A 20,282-nucleotide genomic window follows, 5' to 3' on the forward strand; every position below is an offset into this window, starting at 1 on the left:
AACCTTCTAGACTGCCTCTTCTCTGCAGTGTTTAAGTCCCAGCAGATGTCTGGTAGAAAGGTGGTTGAAGTACCTTCTAGTGGGTCTGAATCATTGAGGGTCTGACGTAATGCCCGTGAGGCTGAATCTGGTTTAGAGTTAGAGGCTGTTCCCTTAAGATTTGAACTAAGTGAAGAAACAGCAGAGATTTGAACAGCTGGATCTGTTGTTTGGCTGCCTGACATGTTATTGTCAACAACTGAGGTTTTGGCAGTTGTCCCAGAACCTGCGAGAGGAGATGCAGCAGTGGACATGGCGGTCTCTCTCGCTCTTTCCCTGAACAGACATTGTTTTAATTTTCTGCAGACCTTATCTCCAATGCTGTTTGTGAGGAAACTTGTCTTTTTTTTTTTTTCTTTAAGTACCCCCATTCGAATTTTCCATGAATAATGTTACCGTTAGTCCTAAACCCAGAATTATTGGGGCTAACATCACACATTATAAATATACCACTGTATCACGTGTAATATCCACCACAGGGATCAAGTAACTAACTCAGTTTTAGGCAAAATTACTCGTATCAGAGAATATGTTTCAACTGTTGTTACATTACTTGACTTACTAAAACCACAGTTGGTAACAGTTTCAGTAATATTAAAGCCCACCCAGCCAGGAAGATATTCTCCAAAATCAAAAATACATTCCTTTAACCTTCTTCCACAGAAGGGAATCTAGCTTGGCAGTGATCCAGTGATGGAAATACCATAAATATAATGGATAAAAAGTACTGCTGATCAACCAAATAAGCCTCATCTTAACTTCCAGACTTAATTAACAGTCACTGAAATTTAGTTAGTCCCACATTGGACACCAAAATAAAGATGTGGTGGTTTGGGTGTTACCCATCCCTTACTTGTATGAAATCCCCCAGACTAGACTCAGCCAGCTGGAAATTAAGAAATTAAGCTTTATATTTACAGCTTAGCACAATATACAAGCAAATATTTACAATATGTACAGATATATATAAAAATATACAAGTTAAAAATTAATACAGAAACACAACACCCCTCCCAAAAACCAGAGTCCCCAGGAGGGGCTCCCAACCACCGTTCCACCTCCTTTCTGCCACTTTACCTTATCCCAGACTTTGGTTTATGTGCAAGGTGAGTTTGGAGGATTGGCCAGGAAGGTTAGAAAGCAGAAGGGTTAGTTACACAGAAAGTAGTCTAGGGCTAAAAGTACAGGCATCCAGAGACACACAGCGACTATGTTATCTGTGTTTACGTTCTTGCTTTTATACATCTCAGCAAGCCCATGAGTGAGGTAGACATCACCACTGTTTCCTTTTCACAGCCTATATCTAATTCTTCTCGCCAAAATATTCCAACTAGTCTCAAACTAGCGCAATGCATTGGAAAGCTTTTTAAACAACTGATTCATGCTAAATTAAGTCTGTTACAGTCTGCAGCTGGATTTAGTAGTTATTCCAACAAGAAGTATTTTGATGAACCCCTCAAGAAGTGAGTGAAGAAATGGAAACTGCAAAGGGAGCAGTCTGTCTGTTTTGCTGACATCCTATGTCAGTGTGTGAGGAGAAGGCTTAGAATTCTGTACTTCTTGTTAGAATGTTGGAAGGATTCCTTGCCTTCACTTGCCCCAGATGATGGCTACAAATTAGATGTAGGAACAGACTTATAAGACCTCAGTCTTTGAGCCTAATAAACTGTAATCAGTAAGAAGGAGAGTGTAGTGGAGTCACAAGGCTCTGGGTTTTTTTGAACCAGGAAACAGTCCCAGTTAAGCTTTTTCCAAACAGATCCAGTTAGTTACTTTTTGGAATTTCATGCATCTTCCTTTGAGGGTTTGTGTTTTGTTGTGGTTTTTTTTTTTTCTTCTGAGTGAAACGAATAATGTAAATATAACAAGTATAATTAAATGCTTAAAGCAGATGTTAATGTGATTACCTGTGCTCACCTCAATTAACATACTTTTTTCCAATTTAATAGTATCTGAAAGTAAGGATCTGCCTGATGCAGTTAGAACAGTGTTAAACCAAGAAATGAATCGACTTTTTGGAGCAACTAATCCAAAGAACTTCAATGAAGCTTTCCTTAAAAAGAACTATGACTCATTGCCACATAGGTTATCAGGTATTTCACCTTGATCCTTTTTCTGCCTGCCTCTGTACTTTCTGTCTAGCAATGGCAGCTCAATACGTATGAGCACCACTGATGTAAAAATCACTCTTTTAATCAGGAATGCTGTTCTGCTCTGGGTTTGTGATAAGTGTGACCAGCAGGCTGTCTGTGGTCTCCTTCGTTTTCTTCTGTATATTGCTAAAATATCAATTTTGGGGCCTCTGTGTCCTGTTGCTTCATTCCTGATGCATGCTGAATGGATCACAAGGCTGTAACTGTGAAATAGTTGGTATGAGCATGAGAAGTAGCATTTATGAATTGCAGAGTCTTTTTGATGTGTATTTGAAGAGGCTGGCAGCTAAGAGGAATGTGCTAGGTGCTCAGCAAGTCAGGCAGCACCCAGAGCTACTGGTGTGGCTGACTAAAGGAGCTTGAACGGTGCTGGTTTCCCTCTTAGAAAGGGCTCTCTGTCAGTAGTGGCCACATATTACAGCAAGCACCACGTGGGAAACAGGACACAAACTTCCCAGGAGAGGGCATTGCTGTTGTGGCTCAGTCTGGGCACAGACCTCGCCCCAAAAAGCAGTGACTGCTCTTGCGCCTTTTCTGGTATAAAGTCCCTTCAGCTGCACCTGCACCTTGGGATCTGGGACTGTGTCCTGGTTGTGTTCTGACCTCATATTGAAAGAAGAGCTCTGTGTGCACATCTCTCCTGTGCCCTGGTTTCTGTGTGAAGGAGATGTCAGCAGTGGTGGTGGAGGAGGCTACAGTGTGTTGCAGGAGGTCTGATTTATCTTTGCCACCTGGAATTACACAGTGCACTGCCAAATGCTCCTACCCTGCGTTATAGAAAATGTTTATTTGTTTTAATGCTTTGCCTAGCATCAACAAGCAGAGCTAAAGCTGCTCTTCTGCTTGCTCAGCTGTCAGGCTTTGATGCTCCAAGTGGTTCCATTCTGAAGTGCTACTGTAGCATTCAGTATCCCCACTGTGTTTGTATATAAGACACTTGTGGTCATCCACTGAGTGATGAAACTATTTTTCCTCCTTTAGCTGCCAAAATGATGTACTATTTAGATCCTTCCAGTCAGAAGAGGGCAGTGGAGCTGGCAGTGACCCTGGATGAATCCCTTATTAACAGAAATCTTCAGGTAACAGTGATCTATTAACAACTTCTGGTATATTTATGGTAACTTTATGCTAATTATGGAGGTGAAGGGAGGCTGAAACAATTGCTGAAACAATTTTTGTGACTTCTAGTAAGGAGGTCGAGTTGTAAGGTGAGAGGAGGGGATATTAGGTTCACCTAAACTTAAATTCATAGTGTCCTTTTCACACATTTAACTTAGTTCTGTTGTAGCATGGAAATAACAAGCTAGCAGCAAAACCATGTAATGGGAAAGTTTATTGAACACAAGAATTGATGTGTTCAAGCTTCCCAGTGCCCTACGAGATGTAACTTACACAGGCAGCAGACTCTGTGAAGGCTTTTTATACTCATCCACCTGCAAGCTGAGTGAATTACCTTAGCTGTAGTAAAAGGTGCACATGCACATTTTGGCCTTACTATGTAGATAAGTCAGAAGCTTACCAAGTTTCAAAACTCTGCTCCGTTCTGCTGGTCATGAAATAATCTCTTTGTGCCACTGCCACCATGCGGCTTTCCCTGCTCCACCACCTTCGTGTGTGACTCAGCTCTGACCTGAGATTCAAAGTATTTGAGAAAAGGTAATTTTCTTGTAGTATCTTCATCTGTTTTCTTCATAAAGAATTAGTAAATACAATTTTTTCTTCCTATGAGTTGACGCTGGCAGATCCTTACCTAACAAAGAGAAGGAATGAAATGTCCTCTCCTTTTTGTAGTCTTTTTTAAAACTGTTTCTGCACCCCAGTGTCCTTTGGCATCACTACAAGAGTGCCCAGCACATTGAACTCAGTATTAGAGAGCTTCCTTGGCAGGACGTGCAGGCTTTAGAGCATTTTGCTTCTCTCCCTGGTACCTTTTCTTTATTGTACTCATTGTCTGTGTGGACTCCAGATATTTTCAGATCTATTTTAAGTTAACACTGGTGAACCTTTTAGTAAGTTTCTTGTTCTTTGCTTGGCAAAAATCAGCATTTCCAAAAAAAAAGTCCTATTTGGAAATACAGTGAGTTCAACAGAACTTTAATTATGAAGGATCCACAACAGTTTTGGACAAAACAGAGAGGGAAAAAGAGACAAGAAAAGACAGTTTGCAATGGTTTGTAAACCTGCTTAGGATGTTGAAGACTCAGATCTTTTCTGTAGCCAATCTGATTATGGGACACAAATTCATACCTTCTATATCTTAAGCATATTTTAGCACTCCTCTTGTTTGAGTTCAGGCTTTTGTGTGACTGAGTAGTCTCAAAGAGCTTAAGATAGATTATCAATAGCTTGAGAAAACAGCTACCTTCAACAGCATTCTTTCTACCTCCAGCCCCTTACATTTTATGATTCTATTTTTTTGGTCCTATAAGGAAATGGTGGAAGATTAAAATGTAATAAAAAATGCTTGGTTCGTTTGGCAGTGTTGCCTTAGGAGGACTATGAGAAGGATTGGCTGACTCAGTGCCATTTAAAGATGATAGATGAAGCATTGTGATAAAACTGAAAACGCTCAGCTGAAGCCTTCTTGGCACCTACATAGAGTTCTCCCAAGCTGCTGGATGGCAAACTGAACATGCTCTAAAAAGTTGAGCATCTGAAGGAGTCAAGGCATTCAGTGAAAGGCATTTTTGTGTACAAAGATATCAGATTCAGTCAATTTCATTGCACTAAACTCCATCTGTCTGAGGTCATATTGCAGGCATAGACCTAGGTACCTTTAACCTTCTGCAGATGCCAGTGTCACAGAGAGCAAAATGTGACGAATAGGGGATGGTGAAGAGGACTTGATAAGCCCAGAGCAGGAGGACAGACCACTTGATCTCAGTACACAGAGTAAAGAAAAGCTACAGTAGATGTCAGAGGAGTGAGAAGAGGCTGGCTTGCCATGCTGATGCTGTTGTGGATGGGCGTTAAAGGCTGCTGGGCTTTAGTGAGGCTCAGGAGATTGGTTTCTCATGTTTGGAATGCAAGTTAAAAAAAACACCCCAGGAAATCTCACTTTTGTATTTCTAAATCGTGAATAAAAATCGATAGGAAAATGCAGATTTATCTGAAAGATGTGATAGTAGCTGACTAACGTGGTTTAATCACAGAATCAACCAGGTTGCAGGAGATGTCCAAGATCATCTAGTCTAATCTATCCAGTCCTATCCAATCAACTAGACCATGGCACTAAGTGCCTCATGCAGTCTTTTCTTGAACACCTCCAGGGATGGCAACTCCACCACCTCCCTGGGCAGCCCCTTCCAATGACAAATCTCTCTCTCTGTGAAGAACTTCCTCCAAAGTTTGGTTCATTAGTTACAGACACATTTCATTTAGTCTCATATCCCTAAATACAAAACCTTTTTTTCCTACTAAGGTTTTATTCCTTCTGGAAATGCTTTTCCATCTAATTCATGGCTATTCAGCTGCTGCTATTTTTACATTTTAACTCTATTCCACTACTTTGCTATTTCTGCCTGAAAGGACTTATATAGGTGTCATTACTTGGAAGTTACAGTATCTATTTTAGATTCCTTGTTTTGCTTTGAGCACACTAACGTACAAGTGTGTATTATCCATTGCTGAAATGTTCGGTGTATTCCAAGACTGAGGGGGCAAAAAGAAAACATTTAGTTGCAAGTAAACCTGATTCTTGCTTGCCAACTAGCAAAACTCAAAGTTCTAAAGGAAAATAAGGATGAGTGACAAATGAGTATTTCCATTTTCAGTTAAGGTTTCTAGCTGCTTTTAAAATCCCTTTCCTAACTGCATTATTTTGAATCAAACTACAGTGATGTTGCAGTCACACTACAGCAATGGAATGGTCTGAATTGGAGGGGACCTCCAAAGGTCATCCAGCCCAAACCCCCCTGTAGTCAGCAGGGACATCCTCCATTAGAGCAGGTTGCCCAAAGCACTGTCAGATGCCACCTTGAATATCTCTAGGGGTGAGGCCTCACCTACCTCACTGGGCAACCTGTTCCAGAGGTTTCACTACTCTCATGGTAAAGAACTTGTTCCTAACATCCAATCTGAATCTTCTCTGCTCTAGTTTGATATTTTGTGCTGTGTGTAGCTTAAAAAATGCCATTTGCTATTGGTAGAAAGTGGAAAACAATGCCTGGGGGTTTTCTTTGCCGTATTGTGTTTCTGGCTTGTGAGTGTTCAGAGGAATGTTTAAGAAACCATAACACTTCTTTATTTTTCTCTTTAATTAGACTTGTATGGAGGTATTAGAAGCTTTATGTGATGGTAGCCTTGGAGACTGTAAAGAAGCATCTGAAACTTACAGAGCAAATTGTCATAAGCTTTTCCCTTACGCTTTGGCTTTCATGCCCCCTGGATATGAAGAGGATATGAAGATCACAGTTAATGGAGATAGTTCTGCAGAACCTGAAGAACTGGCCAATGAAATATGAACAACTGTATTGAAGAAAAAAAAATACATTGGACCATATCTGGTGTATAATATTTTTGTCACGCACCTGCTGAGTTGTTCTCACTTACGTGGAGAACAGAAGGAAAAAAAAAGTTGCCTTCTAATAGTTTTACTTTTTTTTATCCTGCTGACAAAGTATGTATATAAAATGTCTAACATATTACTGCATAAGAGGTTGTTTGGTTTCTTAAAAATTAAGAGCTGCTAAAATTGAAGAAAAAAAAACCCAACCCTATCTCCCTACCCATGGTTTTTAAAATAATTTATATGAATATAAAGGAGGCATAGAGCCCTTGGAGCAGGTGTGTGGCAGAAATATTACTTTAAATTTGTCTTGTGAGATTACTGTTATCTCAGACAGCAAAAACTGCTGTTTTAGCACTGGATCCTTTCACTGAGCACAAAGAGTTGATGGGGGCTTTAGCATCTGACTGATTCTTTTTTTTTTTTTTTTTTTTTTTGATGCGGAGATTGTTCTGTCCATAGGAAGTAAGCAATGGGAACCAGAACATCATCCAGAGAAACCCGCAGTGGGGGCATTGTGTTGTGGATGCTGGGACGTAAGGATATCAAGCAGGATTAAGGAACATAGTGTGTTCAACAAGCGTGTTGTGGCTCTGAGATTCACTGTAAGCCATCAGTCTGCTGTTCTTGCACCACAGTTTTTAACTGAAGGAACCAGTTCAAACTCCATTCTCTCTCTCTTTTTGAACGAAAGTGGGGGTCGGAGTGCAGGTTGGGGTGGGGAGGATGATTGCTGTTCTTGAGATGAACCTATCAGCACAAGTCAGCTAAAACTTTTAAAACTGTAATGCAAGAACCAAGTAAAATCATGCACTGTGATGTGGCACCAACTAATCAGTCAGAGTACACATTTTTTTTCACCTAGAGTGAAACCAGAATGAGAACATACTATGGCTTGAAAGCTGCAAAGAGAACTCGTGACTACCATTGTGACTACTCAAGAGACTCATAGTTGCAAACCTCAGCAGGCCTTGTTCACATTATGCAGATATTTAAAAAAAAAAAAAAAAGTGCTGCAGTTTAGATACCTCTGAAACTTTTCCACAGTGTCACAGGTTTGTAATACTTGAAGCCCTACATTTCTAAGAATATATTTCTTGCTCAGTTGTTTCAGGCAAGCCCGAGACTTTGTAACTTTTAAGGGGCCCAAGATTTTCTTTTCAATAACAGACCAGCTTCTTATTCCTGCAGTTACAGATGTAATTTCCTTTGTCAAACATAAGGTACCAAATATAATGCAATAAAACGTTTTGAAAAACAATTGTGTGAATATTTAAACCAATCTCTGTTGTACTTCTGCAAATGAATGGGTTCACTCGAGTGCAGCTCAGGGTTGGCTTACTGTGCTGTCAGTTACACCAATAATGTCACTGCTGATGAGTGATTGAGTGTAAAGTGCAAATACATTATATGTAAATACTGAATGTCTGGGAAGTCCTATCACAGAATGCTTTACTATTTGGCTTTAAAGTTCCACCAGTGTCACATTGAACTTTATTTTCCAAGTCAAGCTTTAGTCTACAAGTTTATTGTGTTAATAATATAGATAAGTGCTCAAATATATTCTGGTTTGTTTGTGTTTTGGGTTTTTTGGTTTGGTTTGATTTTGGTTTTTTTTTGTTTTGTTTTAGCGGGCTCATCATATTTAACAGAGCAGAAAATAAACTACAGCTTATAAAGTGAGTGCCTTCTTTGCTGCAGGAGTTCAGTTAGAGTCAGCTGTGGTGTGGGTCACAGCCTTCCTCTGCCACAGCATGGAGTTCAGTGATTGATGTGGACAGCTAAGAAATCCAGGAAGACTTGTGAGGGTTTGCAGTTTTCTCACTGTCAAAAGGAACAGGTTTTTGTTTCTGGTATCTTCAGCACCTCTTTTCATGGTTAGACTACCCTTGTGTATGTTTGCAGTGTAGTTACATGTCAGAGGTGTACATTGTGTTGCTATATTTGTATATAATCTGCTGGGCTTTTAGGGTCTAGAGTACCTAAAGAACCTTGAAGTGACTGGTATCTATTCCTAGGTCTCAGTGTTTTCCACAGCCTGAGATCCTTGGACTGCATGTCTTCTGCAACTACTAAAGATGGTTCAATCTTGCCTACACAAGCTATGAGCTTTTGGCCTTGCCTTTGAGTATTGCTGCCCTTTCCTTGGCTTCTGAAGCTTAGCTGAAGGCAGATGAGTGCTCACTCTTTTTAATGGATTGTGAATTGCATCGAGCAATTGAATTTTTTTTTCTTCCCAAATTCTGGTTTTTGGGTGCTGCCTCTAAATGAGATTATTTCCTTCTTCACTGCTTGTTTCTATGTGAAAATAGATGAATGAAAAACAAGAAGTTATTATCTTTTATTATGCAAGTGGGAAAGGATATTTCTATGAGCCCTCCAGAAGCTATACATCTCTTGGGATTTCCCCAAAGACACTTCTTCATAACCTTGCTGGAGGGCATCCATAGTGCTTCAGAGGTGATGCTTCTGGATTAAAGAGGTCCCTCATCCCCTTCCAGAAGACTGCAATACCAGGAAATTAAACTAAGTCAAAAGTTTACTTGAAGAAGATTCTTTAATTGGCAAAAGAATTGCTGTTCCTTCATCTTCACAGCTCTCTTGTGAGGTGCAATGCTAACTTCTGAGGAAGAGTTGGAAATGAATTGCAATCCAATGCAGTGAGCCTGGTGAAGTATTAGCAGATTCCCATGCTACACTGGAAACTTCCCCTTGCATGCAGAGATCCAAAACCAATCCTTGATGCTTGGCTGCCAAAGCAAGTGAGCAGTGATTGCAGTCACAGACAGAGTGACCTAGAAAATTGACTTACAGATGACCTAATTTGGTCCAATTCCTCATGATTTTCACTGAAGAAAGATGTTTTCCCCATTAGTTAACCCACTGGTGATGCCATGTATTTTTTTTTCCTAGGGGACAAAAAATGTTAAGCCAACAAATTTCCCTAGAGACTGTAGATGGTGCAAATGCACATTGCATGAAGCAATACCAGAATCAGAAGTGGACTTGAAGTTGTAAGTAACTGAAAGGGGCTGTTTGTCCCAAGATGATATGTGAGGTACTCACTTTTTCCACATGGAGAGCAGGGCATTCAGATGTGGTTATGTGAACAAGCAAGTGAAATAGTAACTCATGTCTTTACATCTTAAATGCCTTAAGAGCCTCTATATTCCACAGATGTGTTTTTCCAGCAGAGGTATTAATAATACCATGTTCATAGAGAGGAGTTGTGTCCTGCTGTGTGTGGCATGCCAGCCAGAGCACAGAAGGAAGTTTGTCACTCAGTTTATCTCCTAGCTTGTGGGAGAAAATTCCAAGTTTCCCAGGGACCTGTCCAAGGCTAGATGAGGTATATATAACTGGCCTCTTAGTTCTTCCTTTTAGTCTTTGCTTTGCTTTGTTTTTCCAGGTCTGGAGATGCTCCAGGTGAGCAGCAGACTACTCTTCAGCCAAATTGAATTGTCACTGTCTTTCTAGAAGGAAAACACCAATGAGAGTAGGGTGAGATCAGGCATGAGGGTCCAGAGGTGCAGATACGATTTCATTATCATGAGCAAGTTCAACTGAAAGACTTCAGGTCTTTGTCCAAGGTGATGCCTTTGGCTGGAGCAGTGGTCCCATTGCTGCTGCACTGTAGCATCCCATGCACTACAGCTGTGCCTCAAACCCTAAGCAAAGCAAACCAATGGCGTAATCCAGCTTGAGACCCGCATTCAAATGATTTGATTTTGCCCTTTTCATGATCACTTAGCATGTTTTTCTAAGTGTTCTGCATAGCTTTGAAGTCTTTCCCCTCCCTCCTAAAAAAGTCTGCTCTAGAAATGCAGTTTGTACCAGAGAAGATCTCAAACTGGAAGAAAGAATTAAGAACCCTCTGAGCATGTAGTGCTTTGGGCTTCTGTGGAGGAAAACTGATGCAAATGGAGTATTGTTAGTCATATCAGTAAAGATTTGAGCAATTTGTAAGTTGGGTAAGGAAAGTTAAAATTCCAGGTGAGGGAAGGCAGTTGCTGACTGAGCTTGGGGAAAGACTCTTGCTTCCAGGAGTAGGTCAGCTCTGAGGTGTTCTTGAATGTGGTAGGGGCAAAGGGTGTACACATTTACCTGACTCCTGACCATGCTGGCATGATTCTATTTCCCGGAAATCAAAGCTGCAGTCTACAAACACCAGTTTTAATTTCTGTTTTGGACAGAGACTTCTTCCCACGAGCATACAGCCAGTAGTAGGCATAGCAAGGAGTAACTGATAGAGTGGCTCTGCAAAAGGAGACTGAAGTGAGTTGCAAGGAAGTGGCAGAATAGAAATTCCATTTTAGGTTAAGTATAAAATAGTTTGGTTTTTTTTTATTACTAGAAAGATGAATGAAGCTGTAAATATTGTAAATGCAGTCTTCCCATGCCAGGGAAGCTGTTAAATGTGTATTACTTCCAGAGTGGTACAAGCAACTAGTAGTATGTTCACAAAGATTCTAGCTTTGTATGTTGGTCTTCAAGTAAATCATGGCAGAAAACCCAGGAGGATGAAGCTTGTCCAGTTTACAGGGGACCGTATCAAAGGGTTTGTGTGAATATTGCAAGAGAAATATTAATAGGAAATCCAAAGCATCTGAGAATAGCTCTCCTGTTTGTTGTTTTAATTGAGGAGGTGATGCCTGTTAACTGTTGATAACAAAACACAAGAAGTTTTACAAAATATTTCTGCCTGGCACTGCCCATTCAATATCTACCTCTACTAGTCTTAGTCTAGTTCAGCTACTGCATCATTTTAGCATCTAATGTGGAAAAGTCAATTTACCTGGTTGGTGAACAAATGTGTGATGATGGATCATGTTTAGTTTTAAACTGTAATGCAATAAAACCACAAACTTAGCAACCAACTTCTGATGTTGGTTCAGTGCAGCAGCATATTTATTGCTTCATTGCTGACCCATTAAAAAAAACCAAAATGTGACAAATAACTATAAACACCAGGTTACTTGCAATTGTACTGGGATTTACTTTCCCTTCCAGCCTTCCTAAATGGTTAACACTGTTGTACTGTGTTTTTACGCTCTTCTCTGGTGGTAGCAAACATCAAAACTGGCAGGAAGTCAGACAATGAATAAAAATGCTGAGTTCTGTTTGTAAATGAGTGTTAGTGTTTCCTTGTAGGCTTCAGTGTCTTAGGTGCCTACCGGCTTTGTAACAAACAGTGCTGTTTTCTGGTTTCCCATTGTGTTCCCTCCATCCTGAGGGGTTGGAAACTGGGATATGGATATCACAAGAGGGAGGAAGATCATTTGGAGGCTGTGCCTTCCTTTAGAGTCAGGCTGAAAGAAACCCCGCTTTGGCAGGGAGCTGTCCTTCCTATGCCACAGGCTACTTGTGTGTACAGTTGAGGCAAGCCCTTGCCCTTCCAGGGCACAGCTAATGTGAAGATTTGGGAAGTGCTCTTGCTAATGGATTGATTCAAAGGGCTTTGAAAGGCAAGCTCAATGAAGAGGCATTTGCTGTTTTCCTCAGGTCTGGTTTGTGGGATCAAAATAATGGATGTCAGTAGCCCTCACTTGCCCCATCCATAAGCTCACAAAGGCTGGCTCAGTATCCCCAGACAACTTGTGGCTTTAAGCAGCCAACAGACAAACCACTATAGGAACACTGACAAATTGGAGCAAAATAAATACCTGGCATAGAACAATCTCTAGAGTGTTGTGAACCTGGAGCAGGTAGCATCACCTGTAAAGCTAACTACTTTATGTAATAAGTTAACAGTTCCGCGTAACTTTGCAGTGGGCACAAAGGGCTCCTGCAGCTTGCAGCTTCTACCTGGACAAGGGTGAGGCACTGAAGTGATTGTGGCAATAGTCTCATAGCCACTCTTGCAGGTGTGACTGTTCCAGAGCACTCCAAATTCCTTTCTTCTCCACCACAAGTTTGAATGGTGAGAAGGTGGCGCAAAAACTGCTTTGCCCCCCTCCCCCACCCTGCAGGGTTGGAAGAGGAACAGCAAAAAGTGCCTTTCCACATGTGTATTGACCTGTGTGGAAGCCTGCACTGGAGTCAGGCTGGTGGCTGGCTGCGTTTTCACAACCCATATAAAATGGCAAATGGACACCTTGTCTAGAAAAGCATAAATAGAGCAAGGGAGACGGTGCAAGGTGGTTCCCACCTTGAAAGGTTTCATGTGTTGACAGAGCCCCTGACAGGACAGGTTCCTGCTGTGACAGAATTCCCGTTTTGGACCACCCCTGCTTTTGGATGACTTGTACCTTTTTACACAGCTGTTGGTTTTACACCATCCCTGCCTTTGGTTCTTCCCACTTTTGCACCGTTCTGTGCAGACTTGCAAGCTTGGCAAGTCCTGGGGTCCTTTTGAGAGAGCTGCTGGCAGCACCAGACCTGCCTACTCTCAGACCACATCACAGCCAACTTCCTGGCTACCATGCTGAGCTGGGGAGACCCTAGCAGTTTGGTTCTCCCCTGCTGCTGCTGAGGCAGCATTGCTTCCACGAATCCCTGTCTTGCATAAGCCATGTCTCAAGACATTTCTGAGTTTGGTGGTTTTGCCACTCGCCTTGGGCTTTTGCCGTGTGGATCCAGACTACTGGGTATTGCTTACAGCATCAGAAGGCAGCTGAGCTGCAGAGAAATCCAGCAAGAGATCGTTGCCGAATACCTATCTCAGCTCTGTGAGTAAAGCCTGCCGTTCCCTTGATTCTCTGCTCAGCCTGACTGATAGTGGGATAAAGCTGTGTTTATAGCTTAGGCTTTTCCGTTTTCTGACTTCCTAAATCTCTAAGTTTGTCCGTAACATCCTTGTGAAGAATTCCTAATCGAATTAGAATCTGCAAATAAACGTAAACTCCTTTAGTTTGGGGGCAGGCTTTTCAGGAAAATAAAATATTTTTATAACTCCTGACTTGGCCACAAGAATTCCCTGCCTCCACATCAGTGACAAGGGAGCTTGGTACAGCATGGGTTGCTTTGCACAGATGGTACCCTACCAAAAAAATGTCATCCCCTAAAACCCAGCATCCTCTCCTTAGCAATGGCCTTAGTAATGTCACTTCTCTGTTGTGAGAGGAGATGCATTCACCCTCAGCAACTGCCTGCCTTTAACTTTTAATACTTTCAAATGTCACCCTTCCATTCTGGGGAATGGCACCTCCTGCTGTCTACACAAGTGCAGGAGCTGTACGAGGAGCCAAGGGTGCCTGGCAGTCCCTGAATTGTTTTATCTGCAGGGATCTCTCAGGACTGGCTTTTTGCCAGCACCCCTCTATTCAGTAAGACACAAAGGATCTTCCTACCTTCTCATTACACTTGTGGAAAGTGCTTTGTAAGTCTCCTGTGCAGCAGCAGCAAGACAAGAACCTTCTGTGGTCACTGTCCCCCAAATCACTGAGGTGATGCCTCCTAACTGCCCAGGTAACTGCTGCAGCTAGCAAACCTCACTGGGTATTACTGGAGGTGAAAAGCCAGCAGGTTGGCTCATTGTACAGCAGGAAAAGCAATGTCAGGTTCTGCTCTCTTAAAAAAAAAAAAAAAAAAGGTCACAAAGGTAACATTCTCATGTGTGCTGCACTACTTCTGCAATGCCTAAACTGTTGTGAAGCAGGGCAAGGAGGAATCCTGCTTTGGCTGTCCCTCAGGTATGCTGTAGGTGAAGCAGTCTGCAGTATTCCAAAATTCACCTCAGCTGCTACTTTATTCCCACCTTGTCGTCATGCAGATAGCTAGGATGCGTAAATGTTCTGTATCGAGGGGGAAGTAAAGAATGCTCAAAGATGCGGCTGTTGAGTGGTTCCTGCAGTAAAATCAGTGATGTTGAGGGGACAGAGTGTCTGCTCAGCAAGTTTGCAGATGACACCAAACTGGAAGGCTTGGCTGATACATAGAGACCTAGACAGGCAGAGCTGGGCACAGAGAAACCAAATGAGGTTCAACAGGGACAAGTGCAGAGTTCTGCACCTGGGGAGGAATAATAAACTGCACCAGGACAGGCTGGGAGGTGATCTGCTGGAGAGCAGCCCTGTGGAAAGGGACCTGGGAGTGCTGGTGGATAACATCCATGGGACAGCAATGTGCCCTTGTGGCCAAGAGGGCCAATGGGATCCTGGGGTGCATTAGGAAGACTGTGTTCAACAGATCAAAGGAGATTCTCCTTCCCCTCTACTCTGCCCTGCTGAGACCTCATCTTGAATACTGTGTTCAGGTTTGGGCTCCCCAGTTTAAGAGGGACAGAGACCTGCTGGAGAGAGTCCAAGGGAGGGCTAAGAAGGTGATCAGAGGACTGGAGCACTGCCTCATGAGGAGAGGCTGAGGGACCTGGGGCTATTTAGTCTGGAGAGGAGAAGACTAAGAGGGGTTTTAATAAATATTTATAAATATCTGAGGGCTCAGAGTCTGGAGAGGAAGTGACAGGAGGCTCTGCTCACTTGCTCCCTGTGATAGGACAAGCTGTGAGTTCATGAGGGCTTTTTCAGGATTTGACATTTCCTCCTGAATGGCCCAAGAGCCGTTGCTCCTTCTTCTACAAGTACCACAGCAATGTCCTCTCAGCTTCTGAGAGCAGGAACAGCTGCATTTCCCTGGCTGTACTGCATACAATTACAACCCAAAAATAGGAAACTTGCAACCAGACACTTGAATGATCTGCTGACTTTTCTCATAGTTGCCTTTTTTATCTACAAGCATTTTTATAAGGTTTAGGAAAATGTTGGCTTCTCTCTGCTTACATTTCAAGGACTGTTTATTTTCTCATAGGGATCACCAAATAGTCAGGATTCTGCATCTCTCTTCATATGCAGTATCAACATCTCCATTAAATGTAGCTGAAAGATCTTTTGTGTGTGTTTGAGTTGGGAAAACAATCTTTGCTTTATTGCAAAGTAAACTTGTTTGTACTTTTGAACTCCTGTTTTCTCCCAATGAGCATCTTTCCACCACACATCCTTTACCTACTGTTTCCTAAGTTAGAATGCTGATCATAGAATCACAGAATGGCTTAGGTTGGAAGGGACCTATGATGTGTTGGGAACTTCCCCCCCCCTCCCCCCAATTAAAATTTACCAGACCAGCTGAGATGGCTTGGAAGTAAGCTAAAGCTCTATTTACAGCAAAGCTAAATGTCCAAACACATATACACAATATATTTACAGGTATTTACCATTAAATACAATTAAGAACTAATACAGAAACCAAGTCTTCCCTTCTGGACAAAGCCCAGAATGGGCAAATGCTTCCCTCTGTTTCTAGATAAAACAACCAGCAAAGCTCAGCTGTGACCTAGGCAGCCAAAGTCAGTGAAGCAGAGCAAAGGAGCAGCAAACAGAGCCAGCACTCGAGAGCCAAGAAGAAGGAACTGTATATATTTTGGCTTTTTATACATTTCAGCAAACCAGTGAATGATACAAGCTTTACCATTATTATACTTTCACAACCAATGATCTAATTTCTCTTGGCCTCTTGATGCAACCCAGGATACAATTTGCCTCCTGCAATGATGGTGGAGGATGATTACCTCTTTCAATTAGATTTTAACAAGACTGAACTGAGACTTCTTTATGTTGCTGTATGTTGTGTAGAGCAGCATCCCAGGCTGTGAGCCACCTAACCCATCTAAAACCCTTTCCATGCAACAGCTGAGAGGCAGAGAGCCTGACCCATGCCCTACCACCTCTCTCCCCAGTCCCATGCTTCTCCAAGATGCAGCACAGAACAACCCCTTTCTTAGGCAGTCTGGATTTGCTTAGCTCATCCCCATGCCCAGGCGACTTCAATGCACTTTTCAAACTGGGTAAACTCACTGGGTATGCTTCTGACTGCATTACCAGCCTGGTCATGTTTCCAAAGCTTATGCCATCTGGCTAGGTGAACCTGAATCACAGGGAGGTGGGAAAGAGCAAGGCTTGCCCAGCTCTTGGATTCCCACTGTCTTTTCTCATCATTTTATTCTGTGTTATCCTCTGTGACCAAAGCCATGGAGGGAGAGGAAGCCAGGAGCACCCAAAGAGGTGACTAGGTGATAGCTGCCACTGGACAGCTGATCTCAGTCTTCCAGCTCCTTCTGATGCTGAGGGTTCTGGAGATCTTACTCCTGGATGTGATGCCCCTGGCAGAGATGAGCTGAGGTGACTTCACATGACATTACTGATGGGATTTGACCGAAACAGACTGAAGTGGGGACAGTTTCCAGATTAAAAAGATAGAACAGGGGAGAGTTACCCAGTTTTCTTACAGGTGGGATTTTTCTATTCAGTATTTTAGTTAAAACAGGAGTAGGACTTGATAATAAATAGCAGCCTGGGAAAAGGAGGAAAACTTATTCTTGTAGAGATAAGTAACAAATGAACATCTGAAGAACCTGTTGCCAGAAAATACAATACACAACATACCCTCACATCAAACAAAGTCTTGAGTCTTTGGAGCTTACAAATGCAGTCAAGTCAATGGCAGCACATAGTACAACTGGATTTGCTCACTGCCCAGGAGTGATTGATGGGCCATGGTGCAGACAGGTAAATATAGAACCTTTGGGACATTTGATGAACCCTTCTGCAGCACTGCTTTGGGATGTGCAGAAAACCCTTGAGCACAGCATGTACAGCTGCAGGGAGAGAGAAAGCAGGGACACAGCTTTTGGTTTAACACAGCCTTAGCAGATTGAAACACTTCAGAACAGCTTTGCTGTCCACTGGTGCTGTTTGCATCCCTGCCATTAAGATGCTCTGGTGCTATTAAGATGCAGGTTTTCTGATCTGCCACGGGTGAATCAGCCCAGTGAAGTAGAGGGAATGGACAGTACTGTAGCAGGGATGCACAGTCAGTGTGTGGATACAGCTCTGGGATTTGTAGAAGAACCTCAGTGATAAGCCTGATAGAGTTACCACAGAAGCAATTCAGTTATCAACTCAGCTACCTGGACAGTCCAAAAGGCTCATTCTGTTCCATCACTGACATCCAAGAGCCACACGGTGCTATGTTTCTGTACATACCCAAGCAACATTTGAAGCCCTGGCAGCCATTCCAGCCCATGAGAAGGGGTTCCATGTGGGTGCTCCTGTTAGACCATCGGCACAGAGATGCAGATTCTGCCTTTAGCGTTAAGGGACTCATTTTTCTCTGCCCACATCTGGTGGGGGATTCTCACAGAAGGTTTGTCAGACAGAGGCTACGATCATAGAATCACAGAGTGGCTTAGGTTGCAAGAGACCTCAGATATCGTCCACCCCAACCTCCCTGCCATGGGCATCTCACAACTAGACTTGGCTGCTCAAGGCCTCATCCAACCTGGCCTTGAACACTCAGGGAGGGTACATCCACCACTTTTGTACCAAAGAACTTCTTCCCTAGATCCAGTCTAAGTCTACTTTCCCTCAGCTCCAAACCATTCCCTCTTGACCTGTTGCTAGACCCTCTTAGGGAAAGTCCCTCTGCAGCCCTCCTGTAGGTTCCCCACAGGTACTGGAAAGCAGGTCTAAATGATGTCATATCCAGTGGTGAGACTTATGATTATAATTCACACAACCTAGAAGTTACACTGCTCTGACTATGAATGTCTCGGACTATGAATGTCTCGGTCTTTTGTCAGGCACACAGCAAGGATAAAATCCAAGCAGAAGCCAAGACTGGTCACACCTTCCCTTGCTTTTAAGCTCTTAGCATTATAGCTTTGACAAGAACAAGGCCACAGAAGTGCAAGAGAAAGTCAGATTCCAGTAACTGGCAGTAAAAGCAGCTGTGTCAAAACTTCATCTCAGTGCAACGATAGATGAGGTATTTGGTTTTTAACAAGGTATGTTAACACTTGCTTTTCAGTCTGATTTAAGAACCTAGCACAGAGACTCCTGAAAGACTACAACATTTCTGCCTTTTGTGCTTTATCATAAGCATTCTATCAACGGGAGGTCAAACTCCTGAGCTTGCAGAGTCAGGTCCTGCAAGAGCAGAACTTTTCCTGGCAAAACTGTTGTGGAGGGCCTGTAGGCCAGAAAATAGGCTTATTTATGCCTTGCCCTGACTGGACATCTCTCTCTGCCTGCACCAGAGGTAAATATCAAATGAGCACAAAGGGGCACAACAGACGTGGTGCCATAAAGTCAGTTGCCCAGGAAACATGATTGTGTAAGCCCCCACACGCCCAGCTCATGCCTGCCTAGTGCTAGGCCCATGTGATTCCCATATTTGGAGTCCAGGCCTGTGGCTTTTCCCTAGTATGGTAAAGTTTGGCTGACTGCCGAACCTGATTGATCATTTTGGTGGCCAATGAGCTATTAATTCTCAGCCGACAAAAAACACTGTTGGGAACTGGCTGAAGGAGAGGGGGCATGAGAAGCTTGTACAATCGAGCCTTGGATGTGAGGTCTGAGTATTGGAACTGCAGTAAACTACAGCACTGCGTGTGAAGAAGCTCAAAGGAATTTGTCCTTGAGCCTTCTGATAAACAGCTTCTGTGGGACTGTGTCCAAGATAGGACGGAATTCAGCTATAGCAGTAACCGCAAGTAGGGAGGATTCTGCAAACTAGATGCGCCAAATGCTAATTAACAGTACTGCACTGCATGTTGGTTTTGTGCTTACTTTACTCACCCTAACTGAAAAGTATATGCTTTGTAACTTGAAGCCTGTTGCTTTCAATAAAGTATTGGATTGCCTTGAAGCTAACCCATATTTAGTCGTCTCTCGGCTTTCCCAAATCCTGTTCACAAGTGGCACTCAAAACAGCCCTGGACTTCTGGACTCCCCCCCCTACGACTACTTTTGGACTCTTCCTGCAGGACCCATGCTGCGAGACTCCTGCTGCTGGACCCGAGTGGCTGGATCCGCACGGCTACGCCTGCGCTGTGGCACCTGCGCTGCTGATCCTGTGACAAGCGATGGCAACTGGACGACTGGACCCTGCCTGTGATCACCTCAGACCCCTACCCTGTTGCGATGCTGCGATAAGCCATCTCCGAGTCGGAAGCCGACTGACTGCTTGCTTCCGGGCATCGGCAGCATTTTGCCGAACTCCGCCCCCGCCCCCGCCCCCTTTCTTTGTCTGCCGGCTCCCTCCTCCTGCGCCCACCCCACCCCTTGCTCGGGCTATGTTTCCGCCCCTTCTTCTTACCAGTGGGTGCCGCCCCCCTGCTCGCCTCGCTCCACCTGCGGGGGGGTGGAAGGGCCAATTCGTGCATGCTTTGATTGGTTTCTTGGCTTCTTTCCCTGTTTTTCCTCCCTGCTTCTCTTCTCTGATTGTCTGATTCTGACTCATCTGCCTTCCCTTTGTCCCTGCCGCGCGCACCTTCGCCACGCCCTTCACCTTGCCGCTCGGCGCCATCTCTATGCGAGTACGGAGGTGGAGGCTTTGTCCAGGTCTCCTCGCTGCCACATTCCTCGCCTCCCGAATCAGCTCATCCCAGGGGGATTTCGCTGGCACCTGTTCCTCCGTCAGTGGGTCCGGAGGTTTGGGGGGGGGGGGGGGGGGGTTTGCGGAGGAACATTTCCCTCCTGTTCTTTTGTCTCAGTGGGACCGCTCCCCCCCGGGGGGGTCCGGAGTCTGCTTGACCCCCCCGACTCCCGCTTTTGGAGTGACTAACAGATATTCCTTAGCCACCTTCCAAG

At 43.5% G+C, this 20,282-nt stretch overlaps 1 protein-coding gene across 1 annotated transcript in view; it reads left to right on the forward strand.

Annotated features, from left to right (window-relative positions):
- Window positions 1-7,960, forward strand: part of NAA15 (N-alpha-acetyltransferase 15, NatA auxiliary subunit) — a 59,320-nt gene extending 51,360 nt beyond the window's left edge. Inside the window, exons 18-20 of the mRNA XM_064150014.1 lie at window positions 1,989-2,132; window positions 3,174-3,271; window positions 6,455-7,960. Coding sequence (XP_064006084.1) covers window positions 1,989-2,132; window positions 3,174-3,271; window positions 6,455-6,655 — 443 coding nt within the window. The 3' untranslated portion in view covers window positions 6,656-7,960. The remainder of the gene's footprint in view (window positions 1-1,988; window positions 2,133-3,173; window positions 3,272-6,454) is intronic.
- The last annotated feature ends 12,322 nt before the right edge of the window (window positions 7,961-20,282 follow it).

Source organism: Pogoniulus pusillus, chromosome 10 (assembly GCF_015220805.1).
Source record: "Pogoniulus pusillus isolate bPogPus1 chromosome 10, bPogPus1.pri, whole genome shotgun sequence".
NCBI classification, from domain to species: Eukaryota; Metazoa; Chordata; class Aves; order Piciformes; family Lybiidae; genus Pogoniulus; species Pogoniulus pusillus.